Source organism: Malurus melanocephalus, unplaced genomic scaffold, assembly GCF_030028575.1.
Source record: "Malurus melanocephalus ecotype Western Australia unplaced genomic scaffold, MMel_1.1 scaffold_196, whole genome shotgun sequence".
Classification (NCBI taxonomy): domain Eukaryota; kingdom Metazoa; phylum Chordata; class Aves; order Passeriformes; family Maluridae; genus Malurus; species Malurus melanocephalus.
In genome coordinates this window covers 977,290-989,411 of record NW_026623428.1, presented here as the reverse complement: position 1 = coordinate 989,411, position 12,122 = coordinate 977,290, and the positions used below count along the sequence as shown (strand labels likewise).

General features: G+C 37.1%; 1 protein-coding gene across 1 annotated transcript in view; it reads left to right on the top strand.

Annotated features, from left to right (window-relative positions):
• IL17RD (interleukin 17 receptor D) overlaps window positions 1-11,652 on the top strand; it is a 41,588-nt gene extending 29,936 nt beyond the window's left edge. The window contains exons 8-13 of the mRNA XM_057373405.1: window positions 49-114; window positions 537-591; window positions 1,507-1,617; window positions 3,247-3,431; window positions 5,222-6,158; window positions 8,402-11,652. Coding sequence (XP_057229388.1) covers window positions 49-114; window positions 537-591; window positions 1,507-1,617; window positions 3,247-3,431; window positions 5,222-6,158; window positions 8,402-8,517 — 1,470 coding nt within the window. The 3' untranslated portion in view covers window positions 8,518-11,652. The remainder of the gene's footprint in view (window positions 1-48; window positions 115-536; window positions 592-1,506; window positions 1,618-3,246; window positions 3,432-5,221; window positions 6,159-8,401) is intronic.
• The last annotated feature ends 470 nt before the right edge of the window (window positions 11,653-12,122 follow it).

Below are 12,122 nucleotides of genomic sequence, written 5' to 3'. Positions count from 1 at the left end.
TTTTAAAAGTATGTGAATGAATTGCAAAGTTTTCTTTCTTTCTTCTAGGAACAGAACACAGACACTACAAGTTGTGTTCTTCAGAACGTATCTCCAGGGGATTATATAATTGAGGTAATATTTCTAAATAGTCTTTGGTAAAACACCTRAGTGAGGATGTTAATGGGAAAATGGAGTAAAATTAAAGCATTTCAAATCACACTCTGGTGGAATTGAACTTCAGGCATCCCYGCTGAAGTAACTTGGGCAAGTAAATTTTTCAGAATGTTCTTGACCTTTCCATAGCTTTGCTTCCCAGAGTGCACAGCACTTTGATCTGTGCCTTAAATTGAACTTGTGGGCCTGAATAATTCCTGAGCTTTGATTTTTTTCTTTTAGATTGGAATTCTGTTGCTTGGTCAATTTTTGTTATACTAGTTTGTGCTGCTCTTTAGTTTTACCTTTTTTGAGGAGTAACTTCCTTCACATTTGTTAATAAAAGTTGTTATAATTATTACATATTGCAGAAAATAAAATTAATCTTTTGCTTTTCCAAGCTGGTTGATGACACTAATACAACAAGGAARACAATGCACTATGCACTAAAACCAGGTATGAGTTCTGTTTCTTAAACAATATACTATATTTGCCTTATTAATTTAGATCCAGTTTTAATTATGTCRGAAATAAGTCTCTAATTGACCTTTGCTTGCCGTTATCTAGATGATTGAGGTAATTGTGCTGTGATTTTTTTTTACCTAATGGTAAAAGAGTTGATGTACACACTTTGACATGTGCATCTCTGTATTTGTATTTACTGGAGTTTAGATTAATACATCATTGGAAATCTTTGTGGGAAAGTGACTTTTGTAATATATGTGGGTATGAGGAATTAGAACTTTAATTGCACACAATTGATAGTGCAGTAGTGTGGAAAGTGTGTAATGAAACTGTGGGAGCAGCCTGAGCGCATCACCCGTGTCCTTCAGCCCAGGTATCAAACCAAGCAATCTGGAGAACCTGTCAGGTGAATGCTTCACGTGCCCATGTACCAGACCCATTTTTGAGAAGCTAAACAGGGATTTCAGAGTGCAACTGCAGGCTCAAAACAGCTCCAGATGGAGGCAATGGGCAGAATGCACTGAGTCCTAATGCACGTTGGCAAGGGTGGTCTCTTCATTAGGACAGTTCTTCCCAAGTGGCAACTTCAGCACTCTGGAACCAAAATGTGTCAGATCCAAGTGACCATTGCATATCYCATCAAAAGCACACCTGACCCAGGGCTGTTCTCCTGGGCTGTTGTGAGCTGTTRCTTGTGCAAGTCACTCTGATGCTGTGGCATTGGGGCACCACCATGAAAAGCYTATTTGAAATGGAGCAGAACATGATGGTTGAGCCCACTCTGTCTTTGAGAATTACCTGGTAACAGTGTACTGCAGCAGTTTTGCATTCCCAGGGTGAAGATTTGTTTAGATAATTGTAATGCAGCTTATTTGCATGTGGCTAATTCTGCTTTCTTTTGCCAAGTGCACTCTCCGTGGGCCGGCCCGATCCGAGCTATTGCCATCACAGTCCCCTTGGTTGTCATCTCTGCTTTTGCCACACTTTTCACAGTGATGTGCCGCAAGAAACAGCAAGGTAAGGGGGTTTATCCACTACAGAGTTCTATTTAAGGACATCCTTTTGCAACCAAAACTGTCTTAATTGGTAGGTTAATTCCAGAAGTACCTTTATCTGAACAGCTTTCTTTTTTAGTTCTCCTGCCTCCCTTCATCTTTTTTGTTTGGTGAAACTGGTAGCAAATTCTTAATCAGTGCTTGATAGTAATTTGTTGTCAAGACAGTATTGTATCACAGATCAAGACTACACTGTAGAAAGAAGAGAGCAAAACCAATACTGGAAAGTATTTTTTATTTCATGTCTCTTTTTATTTGAGAAAGCACTACGTAACCATGTAGATTACAAACAGATTTGTAAATGGATATGTTTTAAATATTCCCTTATTTCACTCAGAAATATCTAATTCATATTTATTTTAAATCAGAAGGAGAGTAAAGCCATGTGATGCCAATACAATTCACAGTGCTGTCTGGAATACTATCTACAGCWACTATTCCAGATTTGCTCACTTTCCTGGAAGTTGCCTTTACCTTTCATTCTAAGCCATCTTCCTAAATTTACTCTTTCTAAAACCTSCTTGCAGATGTTTTTCTAACTTAGATTCCATCCCTCCTTGCTGACTTCTCCCTATCCAGGAGCTGGCAAGCGACACTTGATACATTGAGATGTTAAAAATCCATTGGCTTTTAAACAGAATTCAGAGRATCATGTGGTTTCATGAATAATGGAAAAAGATATTACTTCTCCAAACCTCACATATCTGTGTTATCCACCTGAATTTTGGCACTGAGATATACTGCAAGTGCCATGCGCCAGCTGGGTTAAATCCTTTTACCTTCTGGTCTTCTGTAGTTATCCCTTTGCTCACAGCTAGCACAGTTCCAACAAAAAAAACAGACAAATCACTGAGGATTTGTGTACAGAGGGTTGTTCCAGAATAGTTATTCCTGATGAATTGTTCTGAATTAAATCCCTAGATGGATATTAATATTTTGAAATACTCATGCTTTATTCCAAATTAGCTTAATCAGCTGTAGAACTAGATTGAATTAGTCTGGCATAAGGCCAGACTTTCATGTTCCAGCATAAAAGCATCTATGCAAGGAAAGAAACACTAAATTAATAATATCTTATTGCAAATTAATGTCAAATTAATGTCCAAACACGGGTGTGTATATTTACACTAGAGGGATCCTGTATGATATCCTGAAAGGGTCTGTGGACCTGGAGTTTAATATTCTTACCTGGCTTATGTTGTGGTTTGGGGTTTTTTTAAACGAGACTTTGTTAGACAGGAAACTCTTGAAGATGATACATCTTTTGGGCTTACAATATTTGGACAGGGATTTGAAGACTGTTGGAACYGGATAAAGGTGAAACAGCCTCATTTTATTTATAAAATAAACCTTCCTTGTGTTTTCTGAGTTGGACAGAAATAAATGCACATTTAATTTTGAAAGTGTGTTCCACATGCAGCAGCTCATAGGCTGATAAATAAGAGTGTGTGCAACTTTTTCAGGCTGGAGAGGAAAATATTCAGAAAAAAAATCATTGCTGTATGCATTAGTAAAGAGYCTACAAAAGTTCTAAAAAGCCAAAACAAAATCAAGCTTTATGGTGTGAACTCTCTTTTCTCTTCCAATTTAGAAAATATATATTCCCATCTAGACGAGGAGAGCTCGGAATCTTCAGCGTATGCTGCAGGTCTGCATGTGGAAAGACTCCGTCCCCGGCCAAAAGTGTTCATCTGCTATTCCAGTAAAGATTGCCAGAAACACATTAATGTCATCCAATGCTTTGCTTATTTTCTTCAGGACTTCTGTGGCTGTGAGGTAAACCCAACATTTCATATGTAAACAACTTTCCTTTATTGAAACAGCACCAACAAAACTGTGTGTGAGCATTAGGTATTTCAGTCTCTCCACAGAGACAACTTCTGTTATTTTTCTAAATATTGGCTGTATAAATTTTCTTTACTTGGGGAAATGAGCAGTTCTTATCCAGTGTGAAAAAACAAAACAAAACAACYCAACAGAATAGTGGAAAATCATGATTCCAGTACTTTCATTTAGTTATATTTAGTTGTTTTATATTAAGTGCTTTTTCTGTTCAGTAGGTCTTGCATCTCTATGGTCAGCAGCAACAAAGAGATATTGTTGTCTGATATACTTCAGTATTCCTAAAATATGTTTTGTACTGTGACTTAAAAGAAGTCGAATGTATGAAGACTTCTACTCACAGAGCAAAAACTGCATGATTAGGATTACTTGTTAACAGTATGTACTTACTAATCRATTTTTATTTTTTACTTCCCTTCTGTTCCATTAATACTGTAAAATCAGCAAATCTTTTTTTCCTTGTTTTTATTTGAAAGCTATGAGAGAGACATTCAAATTGCTACTCTGAATGAGTAGGTTTGGAATCTCATACTGCTTTTTAAAATAGAATCAGTGTGTGGCCAGCCCTCCACTATTCAGCTGGAAAAAGGCAGCACAATCGTTGGTCTCTTTGTGCTGCATTTTTCCTCCCACCTGCGGGATGTGAGCGGGAGCTGGTTTTCATTACAGCGACTCTGCCATCTGGTGACAAAACACAAAAACACAACCGAGGCCTCGCCTGTTTGCTGGGGATGGTCACAACTTTTTCGAAATAGTTCAGGATAAAGTGTTTTAAGAGGAACTTATTTGAAACCCCTTTTAGAGATGTACTTYAGCCCTGCTACACTGCTTCTCTTTGGAATGGTGTTGGAGTGAGCTATTACTGCTCTGTGTACTATGGAATAAATGATCTGCTATGAAGATGTAGCAATTTTCAGGAGTCTTTGAGTTCTGGACATCCACCTACTCTATCTTCTGATAGATAGGTCAAAGTTTTCCACTCTGCTATGGGTGATACAGCTGAGCAAAAATCTTTGTTCTCTGGAAAAAAGTTTCAAAGAAGATTTTATAAGTGTTTGTGATGTGTCTATTATGCAAGTTTTTTGCATCTATTTTTTTCTCATTCCTCCTCTGAGATAAGGCATTTAATCCCTTATCTTGGTGTACACAAGCATTTCAGATCATGTAGAACGGTCAGAAAGCTTGACAAAGTACAAAATAAAATAACTTACTTATCAGATAAGGCTGCTTCTGTTTTGCATTCTAACTGGAACGCCTTGGCATTATAGGCTCTAATTAGGTTTCTATCTAGATATGAAAATTCTTGGCATCACAATTCATTAATATGCAAAGGATGATAAGTGAATATGGCACTTAGGGGCAGGGTTGAGTGGCAGACTTGGCAGTGCTGGGTAAATGGTTGGACTTGATCTTAAAGGTCTTTCTCAATCTAAACAATTCTATTATTCTGTTGTTTTCATTATATTCAGCACATTATAGACCCAGACGTACAATGGTAAATTGTTTGAGGCAGGCACAATTGTTTATTATGGATTGATAATATCAAATTTGATTACATAAGTAAATTGTAGTTTATTTGATCCATCCACATTTCTGTGTTCTTTTTATTCCCCAAGAAATATTGCCATGGGTCAAATCCATAGAGCTTTTGTTTCTTGAGGARCTACTTGGGTTTACATTCATGCAAGTTACTATCAACCAGAATTTTTTTTTTTCTTTTCCAGGTGGCTTTAGATTTGTGGGAAGATCTAAAAAACTGTAAAGAAGATCAGAAGGAGTGGCTTATTAARAAAATAAATGAGTCCCAGTTTATCATCATTGTTTGTTCCAAAGGAATGAAATACTTTGTTGAAAAAAAGAACTGGAAGCACAGAGGAGTAACCAAAGATGCAGGAAAAGGAGAACTGTTTCTCTTTGCTGTGATGACTGTTGCAGAGAAGCTTCGKCAGGCAAAGCAGAATTCAGCTGACCTCTGCAAGTTCATTGCAGTCTACTTTGATTATTCCTGTGARGGAGACATCCCTGCTATTCTGGATCTCAGCACAAAATACAAACTCATGGACAATCTCCCCCAGCTGTATTCACACCTRCACTCCAGAGATCTCAGTGTACAGGATTCAGAGGTGTTTCCTGTTAACATTAGTAAAAGAAATTATTTCAGGAGCAAATCTGGAAGGTCCCTTTATGTTGCTATTTGCAATATGCATCAGTTCATTGATCAGGAACCAGAYTGGTTTGAGAAACAATTTATTCCCTTCCCTCCACCTTCTTTACATTACTCGGAGCCTGTCATGGAAAAATTTGATTCAGGCTTGGTTTTGAATGACTTAGTGAATAAACAGGTGACRGATGGTGATTTTTACCTGAAAACAGATGTAAATATTTCAGTGGGGAATTCAGACTCTCACTGTATAATTCAGCACTTAAACCTTGGAGAAGATATAGAAACTCAGGACATTCAAGGTGGTGGCAGCTCTGTCCTTCAGCCATTGTTACATGTTGTTAAAGCTTCAAATCTGAAAGACATGCCTCGAGATTCTGGAATCTATGATTCATCTGTTCCTTCGTCTGAATTATCTTTACCTTTAATGGAAGGACTGTTGACAGACCAAATGGAAACGTCTTCCATTACAGGAAGTGTTTCTTCATCATCAGGTTTAGGTAAGATGCAGARGTGTTTCAAAGCTTAAATTCAGTTACTGTGTGAGCATATTTCTGCAGTCTCCAAATAGGTAAGGTAATACATGAGGATCCATATAGAAAGCTGCAGAGAAAGGTAAGACTTGTATAAATATGGTAAAACAATTACAGTAACTTTGGAAAAATGAATTTTTTCTTAACTTACAGTGTGTGGAGGAAATCTTAGCTAGGTAAGGTTTCACTAAAATTCTATTAATAAGTCACTGCTCATTAATTGGCCTATTCTTGGAGAGATAGCTTCTTTCTTCCAGGGACYCCTTGGCAGCTGGGATTTCAGCTGACAGCTGTGTGGTGTAATCAAGAGGGTGATATGGTGAAGCATTCTCACAGCCAGCCATAAATCTAAACCTGACATCCTATTTTGCTCCAGCACATATTGGATCCTTTAGGGGTATCRTCTGTACTGTGGTTAACTCAAGTTTCAGGATGACATCAGGCTTTTCACCAGATATGGGGCTGGGGAATGAACAAATGGTTTTCAGTGGAGGAATGTAAATGCTTTGAAGATGCTCTCCAGAATAGATACCCAGCTTAGATACCTCCAGCTAGAAGATGTAAATTTGCCTCAGGCTATATAAAAAAACTGATCTGACCTTGCTACTTCCAGGATATAGAACTGGCATCACAAGTACATCCACAAGTGTGGAATGTTCCAGCAATTGTGTATGATAAAATAGCTCTTTGCTGAGATTTTCCTTAGGCGGCTACAACAGGTGAACATTGCATTTTGATGGTAGTATGCTGTTCTGCTTTCTGGAATGAATGTTGACAGGGAGTTAACTATACTTTTCTCTTGGCTAAATGAATTTTTTATTATTATTAACATAATTCATAACTAATGCTTGATGCCGAATTTATCTTGGAGGAAATGTTAATTTATGGATACAACATCTGTATTTATCAGCTAGATAGTMTATAGGACTGAATAGTTAAAACCTGAAAAAAACTACAGGTGGAATAAAATACAGATTTACTGATTTCACTACTTAAACCACAATTACTCTGATTGCAAAATTAAAACTGTATCCTTTGAAGTTTCCTGCCATCTTCTAACTTAGCCTTTTCTCTCGTTTGAGGAAAAAAATTACAGATGATCTCTCTCTCTCTAAAGGTTCTGGTGACAGGAGGATGCTAGTTTAAAATGTATGGCCTCCCTGTAAGAATGCTCTCCCAGTGTTCCCCTCCTGATTCAATTACTGAGCTGTCAGCTGGGTATCCCAGCTGCAGGGAGGCACTGGAAGAAAGAGGCAGTCTTTCCAGTAATTAATTCTCCAGTCACATACCTCCTCATTAACACACTTCAGCTGTAGGGGTTAAATGTTGGAGCTCTCGCTGGTAGAGCTGGATTTTATTGCTGATATTCCAATGCCTTAAAAAAAAACACAATAATTTCTGCCATTTTCATATTTACTGTCCTCATCCAAAAGCACAGTCTTGACTGACTCTCCCCCAAATCACAGTCCTAATGAGGTACAGGGTACAAAGGAGACAGTATCTASAACTGCCTTTTGAAGTGCAACCCATTAAAATTTCTTTACTGTCCCAGACRTACAAAACATTTRTAGCCCTGATATTTATCTGCCTGAYAATGAGAGGAATAAATAAATTTTTWAACTTTTTATTCTTGTTCTGAAATATGGAYACATCCAAATTATTACTCTGAATTCACAGCATTTCTGAGTTTTGCTTGTTTTCTGTTCATTACTTGGTCAGAACAGATAGATATAACTCTCGTTTAGCATCTCAAAGTAGATCTTTCCTTTCTTCCTTAAAGGACAGTTAGATATAATCTTCTGAATTAAAACCATARATCACACAATTTTTATAATCCTTTCTATCTTTCAGTGCAGTTCCTGTGCAGACTATTGGTCTGCAAATGAAAAATTCCAAAGAGATCGTAATTTTTGACATCCTCAACTGAAGTTCAAACCAGTTTAATTTTGAGGAAGTACCAACAACCAAACCTTTACAAGGTCCATTCACTAATAAGGTCTTCCCTAAGAAGTTGTGCCTGGGGAGAAAAATAGTGTTGTTTCTTTAGATAAGGTTTTACTGAGCATGGTAGTTCAGCCCCTGGGGTGTATAGCAAGATGGTGCAGAGAGTTTTCATAAGTTCTCTTTGCTTTGTTTCTGAAATGTTTACCAAGTACAAAATCAGTGTTTCAATTAATGAACTTCACTTCTTTTTTTTTTTCCTTTTCTAGGGGAAGAAGAACCTCCTGTAATGAGTGCGACAAAGTTCTTAGTGCCTGGAATATGTAAAGCAGAACTTCATTGCCACATCCACACTGACGAACTGCAGGCAATTGCTCCTTTATAAYACATTACAACGTTGTTATGCATTGCCACTTTATCAACAGCCTCTGTTTGTGCTTTAACTACCACACTGTCTCAGCACTAAATCTACTTGAAGGAACAAATAGTCCCTGAGGAAGATCTGTTACTCCATTTTTTGTGGCCAGTAAACTTGAATCTGTTGGTCTTTTTGTAAAAAGTCTTTCATGATTTGAAAAATGCAGCATGGAAGAATGGAAGAGAATACATTTCAAAATTATTCCTGTTATAATTTAAATGTCATSATATTGCACTGTTTACAGATGCCATAATCAAAATTTACTACTTTTTGCTAAGAATAATTTTGTAACTGGACATAAAATAGCTTAGAACACTAAGCCTTAGTAAATTTTGTAGTCCAGCCTCTAGTTTTAAGTGCTGATGTACTTGATGGCAGGAGTGTTGTAGTGAATGAGAACAGGATTTTTTTCAGAAGCAAGATAAAATGCCAAAGGTGAGATCAAGAAATTCTCCATCAGAAGAAGTATAATTTGCTTTTAGAAATGTTGCAGCTCTTTTCCTCAGTCTCTTTTTCCCAGATGTTCCTGTGTCTCAGTATTTAATTTCAGTGCAGGTCTCCCTCTTCTGCATTAATCTCTCATCTCTCCTCTGCAGTCTGGCTGTTCTGACTCACAAACAGCACCATACTGAGGCTGAAGTAGCATTTTTATAATAGACAAAAATACAGGTCCTCCATATGCTGAGTGATACCATGGAAACACAGTTTCCTACTTTCTTCCTGAAGGGCTAATAAAAAAACCACAGAGACGGGGGAAGGAAGGCCATATTTTATATTGAAGATATTCTAGGTTTGTTCAGCCATGAGATGAGTATGCTTTATGGGGGGTTCTTACTATCCTTCATGGACGTGGTGCTACAAAAGCACCTGGGGTGACAGAAACCAGACAAGCAGTAAACAGGCGGGAATACTTTGTCTTGAACCAGCCAGTGAACAGAAGCCTAGGAGTTATTTTGCAGTTTACAGAACTTACCATCTCTTTGTGATTAAGCTCGTGTACTGTCATAGTGTTACATTAAGGAAAAATGCAAAAAACTCCCAACTGGCCATGTTAATGTACTGACACAGAACATGTCTTGTTTCCTGCAGTGACCAGGTGGGTATATCCTCATGCAGGATGTCCCTCCTGTTTCCAAAGAGCAACTTTTCCAAAGTTAAACACATCTATGTAATCCATTCCAGGTGCTATTACAATCAGCATGGAAACAGCAAGTAGGAAAGGACATCTTACCAATGTGGTTTTGCTCATTCTGCTCATGGAGTCAAATTTTGTCTCATGTAACCTGTATTCACGTTCCAGTAGCAGGACATTACTTTGGGGAGAATTAAGGGAGAACTCAAATACCTCAAATATTCTCAGTTTTGATAGATGAGAATTAGACATTGCTAACTGTTGCATTTTATTATCCATTTTAATAGCATGAGATAGAACTATTAAATAAGTGTTGATTTTGGCTGAGTAGCTGTAAAGCTCATGGGTTGTTTTTTTGGGTTGTCTTTATTTTGGTTTGGGGTTTTTTTGCATCRGTTTATATTTAATCATTTGAATTTCCAAACAAAAGACTCTAGAGATTGTTGTCACAGATGCAGTGAGAGTGCTGTAACAATTAATTGTGTATAACTGTTGATGGCAGAACTCTGACATGCTTTACAATTGTAATACAGAATTCTCTGATTATTTGGATGCATGTGTTGGATCTGGAGGGTCTTGTCCATTAATGTAAAGTTCTTTCTTCTCTCTGCTTTCTGTATTTCAAAGAACACTACCTGGAAAACTTCAAAACGTGAAATATCTAAGTAAGTTTGGGTAATTTTACACACATTGTGCATTGTCTGCACCTTTGATGATTTTTTTAAGGCTGTGCCTTGGGCTGTATGGAAGGCAAAATTCTCCATGTTTTCCCATCACTTGAAGGTCAAAGTAGGCAGTGTCATTTAGAGGTAAATGCTCCTCCACTAAATCCAGCTATGAAGGATTTTGATTTGGTGCAATTCTTGTTATTTTACTGGAGAAAGAGTTCTGCCAAGACAAGTCAGAAAGGTGACACAGTTTGTGTGCTGAAGATCTGCTGTGCATGGAAATGCCAAAGCTTCACAACATGAGGAGGAGGAGGAGGCAGTTTSTTAGYAGTGAGCTRGTGAAGGAAATGCTGCTTTCATCCATAGGAAGTCCCAGCTCACCTGCCATTATTTAATGCTGGGCTAAAGATTGGGAAGATTTCCTCATTCCATTAAATTCAGTGACAGAATTGGTGTTATAAAATGAAATTAAGTTGCATTTTCAGCTCTAAGAAAGCTGAGCTTTGAAGAGGGAGGAAGGCAGTTGCATAAAGAATCACTGTCTCAAACCAAAACAATCACTTGTCATTMATGTTTTTATTTTTATTGGTTCAAAATTTGCTGTACAATCTTGCAAAACTTACTTGTTAATTATGAAAAGTCTATGCAGATGACAGTCAAATCTGGGGGTGGGAGGGAAGAAGAATTTCTTTATTCCTTCTTAGCATAAGGTGGAAGCAGCGTATTACGTGTACTCAGAAGAAAGACAATATAATTAAGTGAAAATATAGATTAGGACAGCCCACACTTGAAGTATAAAAAAGTAAGAGAAGTAATCTAACTTAGTATAGTTTTTTTACAAAGCCACAGTTCTTAACACAATTAGAAAGATACTGTGTATATTGAGATGCTGGAAGGACGTAGTACTGAATTGGCAAGAATTCTTTTTTTTTTCTCTAATGAGAATAGCAGCAAAATCCTTATAAATTTTTTTTGAAGATATGTTAACACACATATTAGAAGTTAGCTACTACTGTTTTCAAGCATTAGTAAATTTTAAACATGTTAGTGATGAAAGGATCTTTTTAATTTCTGCTACACTCAAGTGTGTGGACATTGTTTTTTATAGTATATTTTCTGAGAGGGTGGAAAAAACGTTGGAAAGCTGAAGACTCAAGATGTGACAGCATGTTCAGCATTTTGAATGATGAGTATAATTGTTGCCATAATTTGTACCTGTTCATGGCCACATCAACTGTTGAAAATAGAATGCAGCTGACACTTGCAGAARTAATTTTTTATCATACTATAATTTAGAAGTTAAATATCTAAATAAAATATTTTTGTTCCRTTTCGTTCATTGGGCTTTTCTTATGCTATTAAAAAGAAATGGTTTAAAAGTGCARTGATTTTATCCCTCACACTTTGAGTGCAGCTCCACACAACACAGAACCAGCCAGACCTGCTAACTGCTRTACCTGCCCTACAGCTGGGAGGGGAACAGTTGTTTTAGTGGGTCTGTATTACAGTCAAGCAACTCCAAGAAACTTTWAACTTCTAAAGCTTCTGTTTTGGACAGATTTAGTCTGATTTTATTTTACTTTTTAATTAAATTGTGTTAATGTGATTTTATGGAATTATTTTTCCTATATCTTYTCTGAAGGTCTAGCAGTACATGGTTGTTCTGTATGCCAAGTGAAACTTATCCACATCCATGAAACTCTAACAACCTGGACTGGATTCGTTTTGTCAAAGAGGGTGTGATAAATACTTAAGATTTATATGTGGGTTTT